Source organism: Suillus plorans (genome assembly GCF_016647745.1).
Source record: "Suillus plorans strain S12 chromosome Unknown HD556scaffold_83, whole genome shotgun sequence".
Lineage (NCBI taxonomy): Eukaryota > Fungi > Basidiomycota > Agaricomycetes > Boletales > Suillaceae > Suillus > Suillus plorans.
This window is the reverse complement of record NW_024537467.1, coordinates 123,416-144,954: the sequence shown is the minus strand read 5'-3', so window position 1 is coordinate 144,954 and position 21,539 is coordinate 123,416. Positions and strand designations below refer to the sequence as shown.

Genomic DNA, 21,539 nt, shown 5'->3' with positions numbered 1-21,539 from the left:
GACGGGTTGGGGAAGAGTGCCGATGAACACGAGACGCAAGATGAAAGATGAGCAGCTGACAATGATTTTGGGGAGTATGACGATGGTCCAGCTTTGACTGATGCACTCATAGGTGGTGATGGTGATGACCTGATGGAATTTGACGAAAGCCAGCCTGGACACAAGGATGAGCATACAGATACGATCCCTTATGATGTCCTTAAACACCATCAAGCGAAGAACGGACGTCGCAAGGCTCCTTCCCCGACCCGTTTATCAAGCATGCACCATTTCTTAAACAAATCATGTATTTGCTAATTTTCTCTAGAACTCTCGCGGCCACACCCTCTGGTCGTTCGAAGTCTCCTCGCCAATATTCACCCAAACATGTAAGCTCTTACTACTTGAATCTCCTTGTTTCTGATTTGCTACGCTATAGGTGCCTCGTCATCAGTCCCCTGAGACACGTACTTCTTCCGCTCGCTTCAAGTCTCCCCAGCGTGCACCTCGAAAAGGGCCATCTGCAAAGGCTGGTTCTGCCCGTGGGTGAGTTCAACGTCGACATTTACTCCCTCTGCTCGCTCAAAGTCTCTGCATTCAAGCAGAGGTCATGATCCCACCTCCCGCAGACCATCTCCTCGTCGACGCTCCCCGACTCGGTCAACAACTGTTTTTGCTTGCTCAAGGTCTCCGCGTTCAAGCAGAGGTCGTGGTCCCACCTCCCGCGGACCATCTCCTCGTCGACGCTCCCCGACTCGGTCAACAACTGTTTTTGCTCACTGTTAAGAACGTGCTCAAAGGTCGGATCCGAAGGGCTTGGCTTCAGCTCGTGCGCTGCGCCCCTGACCCGAGTACGTGCCCCTAACTTTCGAGGGCTGTCGAACGATGTCTGAAGGTTACCGGACGATGTCCGGAGTCCGATGTCCGATGCGCGGGAATTCCGGCGGACGTTCGGGAACAAGAGATAAGACTAATCCGGATGAAGTCCGAACTAGAAAGGAAACAGCGGAGGACTACCAGAGGTAGAGGCGGAGGTGACAAGTCTATAGGAATCAATCCTAAGACGAGCGGAGGTCGACGAAAGAGAAACTCAAGTCGGATGGAGGAGAGAATGAGCAGAGTCTAAGATGATATTCGAACTAAGGATGTACATAGATTCTACAGGGTTTATATACTACTGAGGATTTATCGGAGAACAGAAACACAGTCTGAAGCTATACAAAGCTGTGGACGGAGCATATAGAAAAGTCAAATGCTAGTCTATCGGAAAATAGTAAATGAACCCGGAGATTAGAACAGATGAAAATAAAGGCGGAAATGAAATGAGGTACGGAAAATGATATGGTCTAACTGGAGTAGAAACGTACAAAGGGATAAGGCGAGGAAGTTAGATGCGGGTCGGATCCAGACATAGATAGATGTCGGCCGGATCCGGACATCCGGAAATGATGTGTGTGATAGGTCCGGGTCCGGAACGTGGGATATGACACTCGCTCAAGGTCTCCGCGTTCAAGCAGGGGTCGTGATCACACTTCCCACAGACTGTCTCCTCGTCAACACTCCCTGACTCAGTCAACCATTTTCACTCGCTCAAGATCTCCACGTCCGAGTATATCCCATGGACCATCTCCTGGACATTCCTTGTCGCGGCCACCACATAGGCAAGCCACTCAATCCAATCACTCGCATTCTCATACCCCTGTTCCAAGCCGTTCTCACTCTCGTATTTGTAGTCCCACACCTGAATCAAGGAACAAAGGTGAACGAACGAACAAGCAGACTAATCCCTCGAAACTCGGGTTCTATCCGCCATGTTGGCAAGCATTTCTCCAGGCAGCCAAATTAGAGATGCACTTGCAGGCTGTTCTGACTCATCCTATCCCAGAGCATCAGGATGCGCTACAGCTCGCACAAGAAGTCTTAGATGTGGTATTATGGAATTACCATTCAAAGAAGATCAAAATGGAAAACGGTAAGTTTTAATTCACCAGTGTTGCTGTCATTTGATGTCTCTTGTCAAGGCTATTTCCCAGAGTACAGGGCACAGATGTCGCGCCTTGTGAGTCCTGAGTACTGACCATGAACATGCTCGCTGATCCATCATCAGCTTTGCAACGACTTATTCACATTTCACACAGAGCTCAAGAAAATCGTACTATCTATTGCGAAACAAATGTATGGCATCTTCCCCAAAGGCAACATGGGGCAGAAGGACGCCCTCCAATGGCACGTCGCTGATGCAGCGTCTAAGCTGATCAAATCTGGTGACTATCTTCGATTGCCTGACTCGTCAGTGGTTAGTAACAACATCATGGGGCGGCGCATTTTATTGAAGCATTGGTTCATTTAGGGCAAGTACAGGAATTTCGTTTCGCAAGTTCTCAAGGATGCATGTATCGACTTCTACTATGGTAACGGCAAAAAGGCCCTCAAGTTGACCGAAGAATTCCGAAAAACGATCCCCATTAATGCCCTCATTCTCGTCAGCGCGGTTGTATGCTTTTTGAAAAATTTATTCTTAATGCTATTGCTGATGGTTCGACAGGCGAAGGGTATTCTAACTGGGTTCCGCAATACAGGCACAGACAAAGTCCCCGACCTGTCCGCTGATAAATGCAGGTCTGATTTTGACTCCCTACAAAAGTCGGTTGACACATTGATGGATATCCCCGAGCGTCATCAGGAACTGGAAAGTATGCTAGAGGAATGGGCTGATGTGGGGATGATGGGTGAGTTTCGGGACGATTCTGACAGTGCGGCAGGCAGCGACAATGTCAACATCATTTTATAGTAATTTTTTGTCGTTGGTTATCAGTATCACGTTGTTTGAATAGAATGGATGCAGCGCCTTACTAGGCCTGCACATTGTGTCTGTCATGTTTTGTCCGTGCTAGTACTACTGAATTTGATCTAAGTGTGTGTGCTATGTCTAAACTGTATAATGTGTCTAAACTGTACAATATGTCTAGTCTGTATAGTATGTCCAACATGTCAAGATTGTGACCATTTGTATAGGCTGTAAGGCCTTGTGACAAGCTTGTATAGGAGGGACTTTGTTGTGAAATTGTATTGCTTGTACAATCTTGTACAAGGGCTCGGTGATTTGCTGATGGAGCATCGCCAAGTAGTCTGGTGTTTGTTCAGGTGCATCAATAGGTGCGATCCTCGACGGAAGCTGCTGTATTAGCTCCAAAGGTAAACTCGACAATGGCTAAGTCACCATCAGGCCAAGCAATGTAACCGTTGTATTTCCAATAATATTCGCTCTCAGCCATGTACAGCTGATTATAGTGTCGTGAAAGTGGAAACAAAACGGAAGAGGTAAAAGGAGGCATGCGAATGGATTGCAAAAATCACACGATGGGTGACAATTGATACTAAGCCAGCGGCTATTCATATTAGACATAGCATGTTACATACTGGAGTACTTGATATGCATGATGTTATTGACTATCTCGACAGTGGACATGTGCAGCAGTCAAATTTATGGCTTATTCTATGTTCCATTTTTACCCAAGTTGAGGAGAAGCGGCCTAGGCTACAGCAAGCTCAGTCATTGTAAAGATGACCAGCACCTTGAGTCGTTTGGGCGATGCTGTTTCATGCGCACTCCCAACTTGAAACAGCCACTCGGGTAATTTGGTCATCTATATATAGTGCTGCGTCATGGTTGAACAGATCAAAGATATTGATGACCTTTGGGCATGTTGAGTTGAATCTGAGTTTAAGAATCTGATGCATATCTGTGAGGCGATGAAGGTGTATTAGGCTACTACTAGCCTTACATAGTAGCTCAGCAGCTACTTAATGCTTGGCAACTTGGTCCAGTTGTTTTTGTGCCAAACCACGTCTTGAAGGCATCCGTGAAAGAGTCAAATTCGACCCACATTTTGAAACCCAGATTATATTAATAGGCTAACAGCACTCAGACTCACTAGTGCACTGCAGAGCGATCAAGGCAGGTATGTTATGATTATCATATCTTCTCACCTAGTACGGCAGTTCAAATCATTATCGTGTGGACAATTCTAAGGATAAGATGCCCTCAGTGTTCGCGGTTACCAGCCCTTCTATGTGGTTTGAACATTGCCGCATGTCATCGCATCAGATTATTGGAGAACAAAATGCACGGAAGCAGAATTAGTAATCAGCTTACCCCAGGAAACTTCCAAATCCGAACCCTTCTCCTCGGATACGTTTACTAGGTATTTGTGTTCTGTACTCCCAAAAGTTGCCTCAGTATCACCTCAAACACTACCTTACTACGTCCTATGATTGGCCACAATGTCAACTGTTGATTCCGATTGGCTCACTAAGCTTTACTGAGGATACAAACCGAAGGTATAAAATCTGCTTATCCTTCCAAATAAGTACAGGTAAAGCATTTTTTTATGCATGTGTCTTCTGGCTGTTGACGACGTTTTAAAGCTCAATTGGCTAGAAAGGGTAAGTACTATAATTTAGTGCCTGAAGCAAATCACTGAAACTTGGCGGATCCCGAGATGCCTGAACAACCATGAATATTTCTAAATGTGGGGTGGTCCTTCTGTCACGCGAAACCCTTGTGAAGGGTACTAACCTGTTGACCTAAACCTTGAAACCTAAGCGTGCTCGAGCCATATTTAAGTTTGACAAACTCGTCATGAACTAACTCCAGGACCAGCGGCCACTTTCTCATCTGACCTTCTACGGACTCATCTCAAGCCTGTTTCTCCTATCCCTCGCCTTAATTTGCCTTACAGGTGTGCCGCAGGCCCACTTCGAAGCGGTGCAGCTGCAGCCAATCCACATGGTATTACACTTCTGAACACCTTCAAATCGTAAATCTTTTATGACTGTCGCATGATGGACACCTTTATTAGTGACAGTACTCAGGATTGGTCACGCCACCGAAAAGAATGTGTTCTGGCAACCCATTCCACAATTTTTGCCATTCTGCCAGCTGCTGAGCAGCAAGTGATCACATGTTCTGCTGTCCTCTTCTCACCTGAAGAAGGTGAATCTCGACGCATTGTCTCATTACAGCAATACTCATGAATTGTAGGGCACCCAAATATCATTACGGTCGGGTGCCGTCTGTCTAATGCCTCGTCGGATGGTATACACCACAAACCTCTTGTTAGTGGACATTTTTTAGATGGCCAAGTGGAAAGCATTGTCTTGACGCAAGATTTCAATGGAGAACCACTCAGATTTCCCCTTCATTTGTGGTACCTCCCGACTGCACTATTGCCTTGCACACACATTCACCATGCCATTTTTTTTTCACACCACCTCCCAAATAGCGATGGGGAGAATCCGACCATATGGCAGCATGTCGGTGAACCCTCATACTGGCCAGGTCATGCTAGCGACATAAATACCATTTCCATTTATCCCACCGTCACACCTGTCGTTTCTGCATCTGAGGATGCTGATGACTGCTTTCGGCAGCTCTCAGATAGACAAACCATCGCCATTTTCCAACATCCACACTTGACGGATTGCGTCACTCTCTCCATGGATGATAAGCACATCCTCAGTGATCATATTGATATAATGATCTCAGAGCGGGCAGTACCCAAGGATGCTTTACCAGAGGAAGCTATCAATGCACAGACATCAAAGGTATTTTCCCGTTATTTTCTCGTCTATGCCCATCTCATATCCGTCTTTTTTATTTCAAGGCCAAAGGCACTTGTTTAAGGGCACATCTGCATATTTTACTCTGAAAACGCAATTTGAGCGTGCTTCATGCTGCAGATTCTTGCCATTGACACACTCGCCTGCAATGCATGCATCGCAGGGGATTTGTCTACTGCTGAAAAACTTCTCACACAAGATATCAATGCTAATACCAACAAGTACACCTCGTATGCTAATCGCTCGTTTGTTATGGCATGCAAGCACCACTGGGACCACGCACTTCAGGATGCGATCAAGGTAAGATATACCGATCCAGCACATACCAATATGAGATGCTAACTCTCATCACAACATAGTCCATCAGCATTCAGCCCTTTTTGACAGGTTGTATCTCCAAGGGCATTGCCCTCGGTGGACAAGGGAACTTCCGGGATTCAATGCAAGCATTTGATCTCGCGTTCACCTTCGCAAACGAAGATTCAAAGATTATTATTTTTCTTCTCTTGATCAAGGCACGTTAATTTTTCTGTCATACTCCTGTCTTCATCACAGCTTTCAGGCTATCGCAATCTTTAATGCAGGTCAGCATAAGAAAGCTATTATGCACGTGCAAGAGCTCTCTGCCACTTGCCGGAACGATATCCATGCATGTTGTATTGTAGAAGTGAGACCCAATGTAGAGACTCATGCCTCTCATTGTGTGATATGGCAGTTTTCACTAGGGAGTACACAGCACGAACTTGCAGCATCACTCTGTATGCTATCTGCAGCTATTCCCTTACGAGGCGCAGCTTTCCCACGCAATGCGCAGCACGCGCGCATGACTTCCCACGCTTTACAATGTATACACGCGCGCGCTTTCCCGCACTTGAGCGCCCTATAGCGCCCACCATCTGGAAGCATCCATCCACTGTCCACCAAGTTCTCTAGTGCGTGTATTTCCATTTGCCCTGATTTGCATATCATACCACCTTTATTCTTATCATGGACCCTTACTTACATATATCTTTACATACCTCACTCAGTAGCGCTTTGGCTCCGCATGACAGCGCTTAGGCGCCGTATATAAGCACCAGCAGTACATAATATTACTCACCTAACTCACTTTCCACTTTACCTCCCACTTTCCCACTTACTACCTAGCAGAATATAGTTGCAATCTATTCTTCGGCACCTCGTCTCTCAGCTTGCATCTCTCACCTCATCTAATATCTAATCATCACTTAAGCAAACTCACTCTTACTCTCTCTCATTTCCGCTCACGCACGTGCGCGCTTCCCGCGCCTCGTGCGCACCTTCGCTTTCCCGCGCCTCGTCGCGCCCACCTGCGCTTTCACGCGCTCCGCATCAGCCAACCAGTAGCGCCTACTACCAGATCCTTGCTGCACTTGCTTCCCCTTTAGGGTCAAACGCACTTGTCGTCTCAAGTATAGCAGACTAGGCAACGCGTGACCTCACAACATTATAGATACAGTCAGGAGCCTCATTTGTTCCTCTCTGTATTGTTGTTTCTACACCGATGATGCCTAGGCTCGTGTATTCATACTGATTATCTGAACTCTGGACATCAGGCATACTTACAAGTCCAACTGGTGATCAATGCCTTAGATGGCGGCCGTCACAATGAAGCTGCTGACCACTTCACTGTGGCTGTCCAGATGAACATTTTCTCATCTCGATCAGCTGTTCATTCTGGATATGACAACTTTGTGGTGGTACATTGATATGAAGTCGAAAATATTTTCATGTTCAACCGGGTGCTTTGTTTCAGCTGTTCAGTTGGGACCTTACATCGTTGTGAATGACTGCAAACCAGAAACGTTGCCATGCACTCCTTCAGGCAGGTAGACTTTGGGAAGCCATCGAATCGTACCAGCATATGATGGATGTAGGTGATATAACTACGAAGGCTGACTCCCTTGACTGGTATACTGGCAAGTCTTCAGTTATTATTACCCATATTACAATCCTCACCTGAATCTCATTCAGTTTTTAAGGAAGAATGCAGCGTGCTCTGTGCTGCCAATGGAGATGCTGCCTTCACTGCAAGTGAATATGACAGAGCTATCGATCTATACTCAGTGGCGATCGAGCTGGATTCTGCATCTGATACCATCTTTGCAAAGCGCAGTAAGGCCAAGTCTGGGAAAATGTTATGGATCGAAGCACTTCACGATGCGCAAAAGGTGCGATGTCATTTTATCATTGCATAATCAACACTTATTTTGGTGTTCCTAGGTCATCAAACTCAACCCTTCGTCTTATCTTGGATACAATTTGAAGCACACAGCGCTTCATGGTGCACAGCACTATGATGAAGCAATCCAGGCCTTCCAAATCATGATGACCAAATTGGACGATGCCACTGACGTTCTGACTCAAAGTAAGCCCCCAATAATGTACTGAGCATCGACATGCTCAACTCTTTTTGTAGAGCTGTGCCAGCAGTATCTTAATCCATCCAAAGCAGTACATGACATTCGACAGGTTATTGATGCTCAACTACAAAATGCATCATTTCGTGCACTCGACACTATCACCGGGCTCTTATGTGATCGAGAGGCGCAGATAAACGCCTTCAAAACAAGTGTAGAGTATAAGGAGCTTGTTTCATCAACAATTACACATACAGACTTCAGAATGAAACACATCAATGAAACAGTCGCAATGTACTTCCGTTATGCCATGTTATCACACAGGTGGGAAGGGAAGGAGACACTGTTGCAGGATATCCAGGACAAGGTCTTGTACGAGCTGAATCCCATTGGCAGCATGGTAAAGTTGCAATCGTTCTGCAAAATTGCTAGCCGTGCAGGGTATCGCTGGGCGTGGAGCGATACATGTTGCATTGACAAGAGCAATAGTGTCGAGTATCAAGAAGTCATCAACTCCATGTTTGCTTTGTATCAACACTCAGCGCTCACGATTGTCTACCTGTCGGATGTCCCACCCTTGTTGAAGTCCGGCGCATTGGCAAATAGTGATTGGAACACACGCGGATGGACAACTCAAGAACTCCTTGCTTCTCAAGTCATTCTCTTTTATCAGAAGGATTGGACTTTATGTCTCGACGATCGCTCTCCCAACCACAAGGAGTCTGTCGCGATCATGCAGGAGTTGGAGTATGCGACAGGCATAGATTGACGAGCAATTGTTGCCTTCCGTCCTGGGATGAAATGTGCTAGAGAGATACTCCAGTGGGCATCCACGTGTGTCACAACATTACCGGAAGATATCGCTTATTCATTATCCGGCGTCCGCCTACATGTGGATTATGGCGAGAAGAAGCAGTGCGCACTTGGGAGACTTCTGCGGAAGGTCATAGCTTGGTCGGGCGATATTACTGTACTAGACTGGGTCGGGAAACCATCAGAGTTCAATAGCTGTTTACCAGCCGACATCACTTCGTATAAAGCACCCCCATGCGAGTTGCCATCTCTATCAGAAGATGATATTCAGTCATTGGTCTCTTCTCTGCAAGATGCAGTGGCTCTAGAGCCGGCTTCGAGGTTGTATCAGACACTTGACTACCTGAGCGCTCCACGGTTCGTGCACCGCTGGTTGCATCTGCCTTGCATTGTGTTCCCTGTGACAGGAGTTAGGCAGAAGCCTGGCCAGAAAAGGGGGATACATTTCACGTACAGAATCAAGGCAGATGGGCTTCGTGACCTGGATATAATCACGGAAGACAAGCTAACTCAATTCTTGCGGGCAATGCCTCTGCCAGCTTGGTGGACGTTCTTGCTTGTCCGCACATGGAGCCGTCATCTCCTTGAGCTGCCTGACGCTGCAGATGATGCAGAGAGCATGGAAGATTGGTCCATATCTGAATCTACGCTACCCCCTTCAGAAAACGAGCCAGTTTATTCGGAATCTCACTCACGGGCATTGCAATTGATTGTTCGCCTTGGACAACCGTTTGGCGCATTTCTTTTAGCACGGCAGCGCGACGGAGAATACAAGAGAATCACGTCAGATCATAACATCATTGCACAAGTCAATGACATGGCATCTGTTGGCGACATGATGGATATCAGGACACTGGAGATAATATAATTGCATGTATTTTTGTTGAATGGAGATTTTTAAGAAACAGTACTTGTATACATAAATCTTTCTTCATACTACTATTTGCATTGTACACTAATGGTACTCAGAGTAGAAATTAAAACATTGCTAAAGCTCGCTAACTTCCGGCTAGAGTTCAACAAAACTCAGGTAAGGCCTGCAAGAACAGCCACCAGAACATGCGGCACACTCGGCATCGTAGCGGACTTGGAAAATTATGCCTGCTGCTCGACCACGACCTCCTCGTCGTTCTGCACGACTCAAAGTGCTGCAGACACCCTTTCAAAAAGAGAGAATCTCCATGGACCAAATGTCAGGGCCTGTAACCTGTGGAAGGGGTGGCAAGTCTCGAGGTTTGTGAAGTACTACTGGCCCAGATCAGCCGAAGTTTCAGATACAATGGCTATCTGCTCCCTTCCGCACCCAGAAGGTCGTTGACTACCTCCATGACCACTCAGCTGATTGTCGGATATTATTCCCCTCTGAAGTAAAACAATCACACCCTGATGATGGCCGCCCCTCGGCCAAAGATAAAGTCTCAATCTGCGCTATCATTGCCAAGCATGTCTTTGAGGATGATGGTGACTATATGGACCACTATGCAAATGCACCAGATAAATTCCAAGACTTTACGAACAATCACATCCAGGAGTAAGTTTGTCTGATAGTCCTCCCCCTATGTACTAACATCTATTCAAAGTCTCAAAAAAAATATTGTGAATGCCATGATTGATTGCATGCCACTGGTGCTGGTGTTTTGCCGCAGGATGAACACGCTGCCCAGAATTTATGTGGTATGTATCCCTTTCATATTTAAGATAGTCTAACTGACAAATTTCACAGTGCAGGTACTCAAAGAATTTCCGTGGTACAACGATCTTGCTATCATTTTGAGGGGGAATCCAGCATTGTCCTCTCGAATGGTTTCATCACACCCAAGAATGGACCACGCCGCCAATTTTTTTTCAATCTCACATTCAGCTGGGAGCTCATACTCTAATGGCTCAAATTCTGGAAGCGCTCAGTATGGCTATGCCCCTGGCACTCATCCTCAGCCTAATCTTGCCAGTGCTAATCCTCCTCCTGGCGCTTATCCTCCTCCCGGCGCTCATCCTCCTCCCGGCGCTCATCCTCCTCCCGGCACTTATCCTCCTCCCAGCACTTATCCTCCTCCCGGCACTTATTCTCCCGGCACTTATCCTCCCGGCACTTATCCTCCTCCCAGTAGTCACTATGGATTCAGTCACGCCCCTCAGCCCTATCAGATGGGCTACCGTGAGGAGCATGCCCAGCGCCCCCAGTATCATACTCAATCTCACAGCACACCTCCCCCCTCTGACTCTCCTCTCAATGAGGATGAGGACATCAACATGCTAGATTATTCTACCCTTCCCAGTGATGGGGAGGGGACAGATTTTTTGTTTGGTGACCTACCACCACGCAATCACCCTGTGATGCCTGATTACCGGGACGAACCTAATGTCATCATCCTGGATAGTCCACCTAAGTCTAGGCCTGCAAGATCGAAGTGACCACCTCCTCCATCGTCCCCATCGCTGTCCCCGTCCCTGTCCCCGTCCCTGTCCCCATCCCCCTCTATCACTCCCCCGCCAAAATTGCAAACTTCCCACCGTGACAGTCGCAGTTCCTTTGCACTCGCTGATCCGAAGAAACGTCCAGGCACGGCGTCACCCAAGCCTGTCTCTCGCCGCTCTTCAGGGTCGTCCTCACAGTCTAGACTGTCGTCGTCATCGGCGCCTGCAGCGCCGACATCTAAAGCTGCATCCTCCACGGGCAAATGCAAGCAGACGAAGAAGGCACGGTCCAATATTCAGAGCCAAGTTGATATGATCAAGGACGAGATCGGGAATGCGCAGTTGGATAGCACCTCGCACCTCAGCACCCAGCACTTAGGACACAGGCCTCAGGCCTCAGGCCCATCATGGTCATCACCTTATCAAATGTCATGCATGCAAGGTAAGTGATTTTGTGCTTTTCTCAAGCTCACTAACTTTTGCTCTTATCTAGTTCTATTTTAGTCTTATCAGATGCAGACCCACCTGACCAGCAGCACCTCATTTTCACTGGCAAGTCAAAGACCGATCACGTTGGAGGTGGAGTCTTCTGACACCACTGACAAGTCCCTCCTCCTCCTCCTCCTCCCCCAGCCGCTTAACTGTCGTGTCTCCCATCTCTGCGGAGGGACACAGATCTTTGTCAAGTCCCTCCTCCTCCTCCTCCTCCTCCTCCTCCTCCCCCGGCCGCTTAACTGTCGTGTCTCCCGTCTCTGCGGAGGGACACAGATCTCTGTCAAGTCCCTCCTCCTCACATCTCCTTGCTGGTCTTTTTTGCGAGAAGGAGATACTAATTTTGATGTTCAGTCTTGATGCTGCTGGTAAGACTATCCTGTATAAGCTCAAATTTTAACTACCATCATATTCAATGTTGAAACTGTCAAATATAAGAACATTTCTTTATGATACTTGTGCAAGTTTCCCCATTGCATGCTTCACAAATCCTAAGTGTCGTTTGAATGTCCGATGTCATGCCGATGTGCGCTGGGTATTACACTGCTAATCAGGATAAACCTGAACCTAACATGCATAATCATACCTTTATAGGATCTGTGAGAACCCCAGTACTATCAAAATATATACGTTTACCAAAGGATTTCCGTCAATGTTGTAATGACTGCATGAAGCAAACCACAATAGGACATCGGTAGCAAAGGTCAAGCAGAGATTGGGATCCTCTCTGACGAGCATGGTGGCAGGGACAGCACACTATCAGATACCAACATATTACAAACCATCATGGCCTAATATTGTGACAAGGTCAAATGCTGAGGTCTGGTTTACCCCACACCTGCATTGTGCGTTTGCAATAGTCTTAGTAGTATTATCGTATTTACTCAAAGTGCTTCACAACGTGAGTGGGCAGAATGAGGGTGAGCATACATGTTGATTGATCTAATCTACAAGTATAATTTATACAAAAACAAAATGCTACGAGTATGGGGGAAAGGAAAAATAAGCTGAAAATCATTCCATATACTTGTGCGAATCTCATCCAGGATGTGCTGACTGAGAGGGCTATCAGCTGGTATAGTCAGGTTGTCCGCCGTCCAAGACTCGATAAATTTCCCTTCTAAACTGATCTTAGGGTTCCAGTTAGGCCAGGACCCCCGAGGAAAGTCTGGATTGGCGGCAATGAATGCCATCCAGAATGCGTTACAGCCCCAAGCCCACTCAGGCGCTCTAACGTCCCGAATGGTGTCAACCAGCCAACTTTCCACCTGTGTGGCGAGCACAGACCAGCTAGCCTCGCACAAGGGATTGAAAGACGGCGGAAGTGGTAAGAAGGGTATCTGCATGAATGTAAGGTTCAATGTATGTCAGCACCGTGCACCCTTTGAGACTCACCAAGAGCTGTGGGACAGACTGCGACTCGACATTTGAAATTGATTCTGTCCAGGAAATATGGCGAATTACAGGCACCACCTGCCCTCCAAATTCTCACGGTAGTTGAACTGTGACGTGTAGTGGCTATAGTAGACAAGGTGAAGGGTGTCAAGGAATCTGAATAAAAAAGAGTACTTACAATGGCACCAAAATTCAACAGTGCTGACTGCGCTGTACTTCCTTGGAAAGATATGGAGTGTCATATCCCGCGTTCCGGACCCGGACCTATCACACACATCATTTCCGGATGTCCGGATCCGGCCGACGTCTATCTATGTCCGGATCCGACCCGCGTCTAACTTCCGTGCCTTATCCCTTTGTACGTTCCTACTCCAGTTAGACCATATCATTTTCCGTACCTCATTTCATTTCCGCCTTTATTTTCATCTGTTCTAATCTCCGGGTTCATTTACTATTTTCCAATAGACTAGTGTTTGACTTTTCTATACGCTCCGTCCACAGCTTCATATAGCTTCGGACTGCGCATCTCTGTTCTCCGATAAGTCCTCAGTAGTATATAAACCCTGTAGAATCTATGTACATCCTTAGTTCGAATATCATCTTAGACTCTGCTCATTCCCTCCTCCGTCCGACTTGAGTTTCTCTCTCGTCGACCTCCGCTCGTCTTAGGATTGACTCCTATAGACTTGTCACCTCCGCCTCTACCTCTGGTAGTCCTCCGCTGTTTCCTTTCTAGTTCGGACTTCGTCCGGATTAGTCTTATCTCTTGTTCCCGAACGTCCGCTGGAATTCCCGCGCATCGGACATCGGACTCCGGACATCGCCCGACGCCCTCCGGACATCGTCCGGTAACCTTTGGACATCGTTCGACAACCCTCGGAAGTTAGGGGCACGTACTCGGGTAAGGGGTGCAGCACACGAGCTGAAGCCAAGCCCTTCGGATCCGACCCTTGAGCACGTTCTTAACATGGAGAGAGAAATGGGCGTGAAGCCAGTGCCTTCATTGGCTGGGAGAGGTGAGGTGTGGATGATACTGGTGACAATAGACATGTGTCCGTGCAGATAAGAGTTGTTCAACCTTGTTGATCGAAGACAAGTTAATATTCCCACGGATGACAGTCCGTTCAACATTGAAACATTGAAGCTTGAAGGTGCCAGTGAATCGTGATCAATTAAACTTAATCAAACATGTTTGCAGTGTGTCGTCTGTTTTTTAACTCTGGCCTTTGCTTTGAGCATTCTGAAACATACCATGGCCAGGACAGGTTGTCAGCAGTCAATTCCCCTTGATCCCCAAGGTATGAATTCCTTTTATGCCAGTAACAAACTTACAGTGATATTTTTTTTAGTATTTTCATTGGGGAAACTTGGCGGATGTGTGGTATGCAAGGTATGCCCGCAGCGCAATGGGAAGCTGCGAGCTATGAAGGCCTGTCATGTTACTGAGCACTGCGCTACAAAACTTCACAAAGATAGCTTTATTCTTAGTTTGCGCACTCAGGAGAAGAAAAATCGATCACTGCCTGCCCAGTCACTATCACCTCCTCTCACTCCCGCTGTTCATTCCCGCCTGGTCTATGATATACCACCACTGGAAGACCCAGAAAGACCAATAACACCTTCCTCCCCTTTGGTGACGAGCACGGAGGATGATAACAACGACTATGACCACGAACAATTACCGCAACTGTGGGATCCATCAACACGAATGTTTGCAATTGAGGAACCTGACCTTTACAGTGAACTTATTGCTGCTCGAAACCAGGGGGATACACTCTTTACGTGCTCTCTTCAGCCACTCGCAGATGAACTTGGACTCGATGATGATGACATGCTGGACCCTCCTCCCGACGACAATGAATTTGGACTTTTATTGGAAGACAAGGGTATCTAGATACTGTGTATGTCATGTGACAAATGACTAATTATTCTGCAGAGGATCACATCAATAATCAACTGTGCATGGATGATTCCACATATCCATGGCCTTCGAAAGCAGTATGTTTCATTCCATTTTGATATACTAATGAATTTACGGAACCCTGTTAGACCTTTATCATGGACCTCCTCTTTGGTTCAATGTGCCTGCAATTTTCAGAGGCACAGAAAAAAGCTGTGCTCAGTTGGGCACGTGAAATGGGCGCTCAAAATGTGCCTACCTTGTATGTGCTTCGCAAAGCCCAAGATCATGTTCGTAGCTGCATCGGGAATCCAACTTGCAAGGTTACAGCATCTTCTGGTAATATCTTTTATATAAACTCAATCGGCTCTGCGATCGCTAAGGTACGTGCATCTGCTTTAGTGTCGACACTGATTGATCTCCCTCACCAGGACTATTCCAATCCTCTCACTTGCTTCTGCATGCATGACTATCCTGAAGATGGGAGAGGGAATATGTCTCAAGTGCACCATGGATTGAAGATGCTGCATGAACTTCCCAAAGAACTACCTGTCCCATCCGTTCGTGTCAACAACAATATCTACTTCCGGAATGAGCTGCTTCAGTCAACAACTGGATTTTTTATTCCTACATGTTTCTTTCAAGGCAATGTCTCTAGCCGTGACACTGAGCGAGCATTATTGCAGGTCCTTGCATTGGGACATCCAGTTGTACGGACGGAGGTATGATCACCATCCGAGTCTGAATTCTAAGATTTATATCTTTCCAGGCAGGTTTTGCAGTAGATCCTGAGCGCGTCATATTGGAAGTTTCATCGTTTCAATGGACCTACATAGACTTGCAGACTGACATACATTTGTGTGGGTTTACACGTAGGTAACTTCTACTTCCGTTTAGGTGACTACTCATAGGTTTCTAGCGACATCACAATCCTTTGCTGCAGAAATGCCCAACCCACTGTGTGAAAAGTCAAATGGTCGACTTGTCCTCACTGTTCCCCTCATAATCTTCATGGACGATGTCTCTGGGAATGTGTCGAAGCAGTGGAACAAACATCACGCGGTGTACATGTCTAATGCCTCCATGCCGCGTGAGATGCTTGAAAAGGAATTCTGCGTTCGTTTTGTGTCATCCTCACTGCATGCTTTACCCATGGAGATCATCAAAGGCGTCAAAGAGTCAATCAGGTTTGTTTGTTTCAATTTCTTCAGTCGATTTGTCATGTTGATGTGTCCATCAGGGCTGCCGCAGATGAGGGCATTGTTGCATACGACTGCAAATATAAAGATGAGGTTATGCTTATCCCTTATGGCCTATTTGAAGCAGGAGATAACCCCATGCAGGCGGAAGAGTGTAGCCACGGCGGTTTACACTGCAATTACTTCTGTCGCACATGCAAAGTAGGAGGGACGACATCTATGAAACAGTCTGATGAAGGGTATCTTAAACTATTCGAGGTAAGCCTTTGTATTTGCCGGTGATCAACTTTCTGAAGCGCTGGATCAGATTGGAGAGCTTCACCGACCAGAAGAAACGATTCAGCAGATTCTCGAGCAGATTGAGCTTTTGAAGTTGTCTGGTGGAACTACAAAAGTCCAGAATGCTGTCTCGTCGACTGGCACCCGTGACACTACCTCTGCATCGATTATAAACCGCCTCCTGGAACACAGGAAGCGTCTGCAGAAATGAGAACCTGGGAAACCGGCGATCAACAAACGAGAAGTCCGACAGACATTGGAGAGGGAGTTCGAGGAAATGCTGGGCGGTCTCTCTGTTGAGGATTATATTAACCCTTTGCTTAGCATGACAGGGCTCAACATCCATCAAGACACGCCAACAGAGATTCTTCATACCATTCTCCTTGGCATTGTGAAGTACTTTTGGGGTCAGACTATCTGGATCCTTGACAAAGCGCACCTTGTCAAGACATTCCAAGCCAGATTGGACAATATCAACAAAGACGGCCTCAATTCACCCACTCTTGGCGCAGAGTATATCTGTCGGTACAGTGGTAGTCTGATCGGCAAACACTTCAAGAGTCTTGCTCAGCTCATGCCTTTTCTTATATACGATCTTGTTCCATCCGCTGTTCTGAATGGATGGACTGTCATTGGACAGCTAGTGGTCTTGCTGTGGCATACGAGAATTGATGATGTCGAGGAATATCTGGTATGCTACCTTCCCCAACCCTGATCCACGAATATAAACTCATTTCATGTCTGCGATACCAGGCTTGTCTTACTTGCACTATTGACGATTTCCTCAACATCTCAGTTCAGTGTGCGCCTAGCATTATCCTGACCAAATCAAAATTTCATTTTTTACTCCATATTCTGGCATATATCCGAAGGTTTGGGCCACCTATCTTGTTCTCAACTGAACACTTCGAGTCCTTCAACCACATCTTCCGACTCAGCTGTGTTCATAGCAACCGTCAAGCGCCGAGTCACGACTCATGCAATGTGTTTGCATATAATGATATTCTCAAGCATGTCACTACTGGGGGGTTTTGGATGGAGTCAAAAAGCAAGCAGTGGGTGCATGCTGCTCCAGGTGTCCTCACACATATTACAGTGACCTATCTCCATATAATACGAGGGAACGGACATGCATAATATCCCGTATGATACGGGCCAGCGGACCATGGGCCCATGATAAAAATATCCTCGACTATGACGGATGGGCCGGGAGGCAAATTATTCCCGATGGAGGCGGGTGGGCCCATGCAGGGAATATATAGAGTAGATGAGTGGGCCGATGTACATGAATATTAGGTGGACGGGTGGGCCGAGGTAGTTGGATATTATGCAGATGGGTGTATTAAGGTAGATGTGTATGAGATAGATGGGTAGGTACTTGTTATCACATTCACGGGTGGGCCCAGACACATATTAAATTAGACGGGTGGGCCGAGGGTATTATAAAATATTGTATTAGACGGGTAGGCCCAGATGCATATTAATTAGACGGGTGGGCCAAGGGTGTTGTATGGGATGTTGTATTAGATGGGTGGGCCAAGGGTGGTATAAAATATAGATGGGTGGGCCCATGTGTATCATAATTGTAGACATGATGGAGCTGAGGTAGTTGTACATCAACCAAATCAGAGGAGGTAATAAATCAAAGTTACCAAGTTCCCGGAGCAGCAGGTGATCTCCTGACATGGCCTTTGATGGTGCACAGGTTGTCTTGCAAAATTTGGAATCCGGGGTGCGAAGCTTGTGTTGCCCTACGAGAAGCCAAGTTCCAATTACCAACCTTTGGGTCAACCGTACTCAGAGGAGGTAATAAATCAAAGTTACCGAGTTCCCGGAGCAGCAGGTGATCTCCTGACATGGCCTTTGATGGTGCACAGGTTGTCTTGCAGAATTTGGAATCCGGGGTGCGAAGCTTGTGTTGCCCTACGAGACACCAAGTTCTGACCACCAAAATTTGGGTCAACCATACCGACTTCTGAGTTCCAGGACCCGGGAGTCGACAAATGAATATCTGATAACCAGCACACTTCCAATCAGGTAGTATTTCATTGAGCAATGGATCATCCAAGGGGTCCCTTATCGGACTCGGTAGTCAATATAGGCAAATGATAATGAAAACATGAAAGTTGTTATTATGCTATTTTTCAAACCCAAGACCCTGAAACCCATTGTTCAACATGTCCATTTTTCACTCACTGCACAAATCACCGAGTTTCGAGTGCCAAAGCGTGAAACTTGAAACCCAGTGTGCAACATGTTGATTTTTCATCTATATCACACAAATCATCGAGTTCCGAGTGCCGAGGGCCGAGACCCGAACCCCGAACCCCGAAAATATGTGCGCAACATGTCCATTTTTCACTTGTTGCACAAATCACCGAGTTTTGAGTGCCAAAACCTGAAACTCAAAACCCGGTGTGCAACATGTCCATTTTTCATTTATATTACACAAATCATCGAGTTCCGAGTGCCGAGGGCCGAGACCCGAACCCCGAGACCCGAAAATATGTATGCAACATTTCCATTTTTCACTTGTTGCACAAATCACCGAGTTTTGAGTGCCAAAACCCAAAACTCGAAACCCAGCGTGCAACATGTCCATTTTTCAATTATATTACACAAGTCATCGAGTTCCGAGGGCCGAGGGCCGAAACCCGAACCCCGAACCCCGAAAATATGTGCACAACATGTCCATTTTTCGCTCACTGCACACAGTCCACAATTTCGGGGTTTGGGGGTTGGTAAATCTCGGTTTGGGGTTTGAAGGTTTTAAATCAACCTTTCATATATCCATACACATTTTACCAACCCCCAAACCCCGAAATTGTGGACTGCCAGGTTTCGGGGTTCGGGGGTCCCGGAACTCGGAACTCGGTATGTAAGACAACAAAAATATCTTTTGGGGTTCGGGGGTTAGTGAAATGTTTATAGATATACGTAGGTTAATTCAAACATGTCTGAAAAATTTCATTCGTCTCAAATGTCAAATCCTGAGTTCTGGGCTTCGGGACTCAGCACCCGGCACCGGCACTCGGGGTTCGGCACTGAAAATTTGACATTCAGGTGTTCGGGTTTCGGATGATATCTAAATCAACAGCTTCGAGTTCTGCCAAAGCGTGAAACTTAAAACCCAGTGTGCAACATGTTGATTTTTCATTTATATCACACAAATCATCGAGTTCCGAGTGCCGAGGGCTGAGACCTGAAAATATGTACACAACATGTTCATTTTTCACTCACTGCACAAATCACCGAGTTTCGAGTGCCAAAGCGCGAAACTTGAAACCCAGTGTGCAACATGTTGATTTTTCATTTATATCACACAAATAACCAAGTGCCAAGTGCCAAGTGCCGAAACCCGAAGCCCGAGACCCGAAAATATGTATGCAACATGTCCATTTTTCACTTGTTGCACAAATCACCGAGTTTCAAGTGCCGAAACCCAAAACTCGAAACCTGGTGTGCAACATGTTCATTGTTCATTTACATTACACAGATCATCGAGTTCCGAGTGCCGAGGGCCGAGGGCCGAAACCCAAAACCCAAAATCATGTACACAACATGTCCATTTTTCACTCACTGCACAAATCACCGAGTTTCGAGTGTCAAAACCTGAAACCCGGTACTTCAAATGGACACGAATTGTATTTGTATGTATTATCCATTGGTGTAGGATTCAAATAACTTGGGAATTGTATTTGTCAGCACTCAGTACTCGGTGATCGGTGATCGGTGATCGGTGATCGGTGATCGGTGATCGGTGGTCAGTGGTCGGTACTCGAGACTCGGTAGTCAATATAGGCAAATGATAATGAAAAATGACAGTTGTAGTCCACGTCAAGGTGAGTGTCTTGGTAGTCTTTCCTTGTCATTCAGCAAAACATCAGCAATAATGAAAAAATGAAAGTTGTTATTATGCTTAACTTCCTTACCGAAGGTTGTAGTCCAAGTCCAGGTGAGTGTAGTGATAGTCTTTTCTTGTCAATTGGTTATCTTGTTACTCATTACGCAGTACTCGGTACATGGTAATTGGTACTCAGTATTTGGTTTTGATACTCGGTACCCGGGAATCAGTAGTCAGCTTAATGAAGGTTGTAGTCCGAGTCTAGGTGAGTTTATTTGTAGTCTTTTCTCGTCCATTGGTTACCATGTGACCGAGATATAAGCTAAAGAAATCCGAAACATCAATAATGACAAATGAAATACATGTGTGCAGTAAGTGAGTCTAAAGATAAAAGAATGAATATTGATAGCGAGACTTGCACATTATGTCAAGATATCCAACATAACAAGCCTGTGATGTGATCAGAGACCTGGAATAACACCCATATACATCCATTATAATAGCTTAAAAGCTTAGAAAGATTCATGAAGGATTGATGTAATGATAGGCAAAATGACATATGTGTGGAGAGTGACAATAGACATCTTTTATACAAAGTCACATTTATATATGATTCAGGCCGAAAATATCATTACAAATATGTAGGATAGATCGTAAACTACCCAAGGAACCCATACTGCCTACTGCCCTGAGGGTAGGGGGTGGGTAGAAGGGATATAGTGAAAATATGAGTTGACCCAGCATTAAAGTCCTACCACTGCTCAACTAACCATTTTCGATGCTTTGGGTCTTTGAAGTTTCCCATACTCAATTTCTTACCCATTTCACTTCCTCAGTACTCAATTCTTGGTTGATTTGTCTGTAAATTTATGTCTATGATACTTAAGATATTTGAAATGTACCCCAGGTTTCTGATTATGAAGATTCAATGTTTTGAAGGCATGGGCCCCTTATCAGGCGAAATGGCAAGTATACACACTAGCTCACAAACTCCAGCCTATTGTGAGCTGATCTTGGTCATAAGAAGCAAGAATATAAGCTATGCTCATTCTATATTAAAAGGTTGGATCATGGATGCAAGGGCAAGATACTGGAAATCGTAAAAAAATGTCACAAGTGCAATTGTCTATGCTTTGTTCCTGGAAAAGGATCCTGTGTGTCCTGGGCTGGTTATATGATATATCTACTCCGAATATGCTCAGGAATAGACTCCCTACAGTCCT

The 21,539-nt window shown here is 46.1% G+C and overlaps 5 protein-coding genes across 5 annotated transcripts; 4 read left to right on the top strand and 1 right to left on the bottom strand.

Annotated features, from left to right (window-relative positions):
* Nucleotides 1-4,721: 4,721 nt before the first annotated feature.
* On the top strand, nt 4,722-5,241 carry HD556DRAFT_1210368 (uncharacterized protein; the record flags this gene model as incomplete). Its single annotated transcript, XM_041296552.1, has 3 exons — nt 4,722-4,799; nt 4,855-4,975; nt 5,024-5,241. Coding segments are annotated over 3 exons (417 nt in total), but the record flags the coding sequence as incomplete, so codon positions are not given.
* Nucleotides 5,242-7,405: 2,164 nt separating this feature from the next.
* On the top strand, nt 7,406-9,660 carry HD556DRAFT_1449071 (uncharacterized protein; the record flags this gene model as incomplete). Its single annotated transcript, XM_041307536.1, has 5 exons — nt 7,406-7,549; nt 7,602-7,790; nt 7,843-7,987; nt 8,039-8,726; nt 8,790-9,660. 5 exons carry the CDS (start codon nt 7,406-7,408, stop codon nt 9,658-9,660), a joined length of 2,037 nt encoding a protein of 678 aa, XP_041154516.1.
* A 229-nt stretch (nt 9,661-9,889) lies between these two features.
* On the top strand, nt 9,890-12,099 carry HD556DRAFT_1449070 (uncharacterized protein; the record flags this gene model as incomplete). The annotated part of the gene is made up of 7 exons (XM_041307535.1): nt 9,890-9,994; nt 10,055-10,323; nt 10,373-10,466; nt 10,521-11,200; nt 11,312-11,649; nt 11,712-11,763; nt 11,814-12,099. 7 exons carry the CDS (start codon nt 9,890-9,892, stop codon nt 12,097-12,099), a joined length of 1,824 nt encoding a protein of 607 aa, XP_041154515.1.
* A 547-nt stretch (nt 12,100-12,646) lies between these two features.
* On the bottom strand, nt 12,647-13,045 carry HD556DRAFT_1247281 (uncharacterized protein; the record flags this gene model as incomplete). Its single annotated transcript, XM_041298691.1, has 1 exon — nt 12,647-13,045. The coding sequence occupies one exon, from the start codon at nt 13,043-13,045 to the stop codon at nt 12,647-12,649; it is 399 nt and encodes a 132-aa protein (XP_041154514.1).
* Nucleotides 13,046-15,056: 2,011 nt separating this feature from the next.
* On the top strand, nt 15,057-17,609 carry HD556DRAFT_1247247 (uncharacterized protein; the record flags this gene model as incomplete). Its single annotated transcript, XM_041298685.1, is given in 9 exon segments — nt 15,057-15,092; nt 15,144-15,377; nt 15,426-15,716; nt 15,764-15,866; nt 15,914-16,181; nt 16,235-16,451; nt 16,501-16,669; nt 16,685-17,163; nt 17,226-17,609. 9 exon segments carry the CDS (start codon nt 15,057-15,059, stop codon nt 17,607-17,609), a joined length of 2,181 nt encoding a protein of 726 aa, XP_041154513.1.
* Between the last annotated feature and the right edge of the window lie 3,930 nt (nt 17,610-21,539).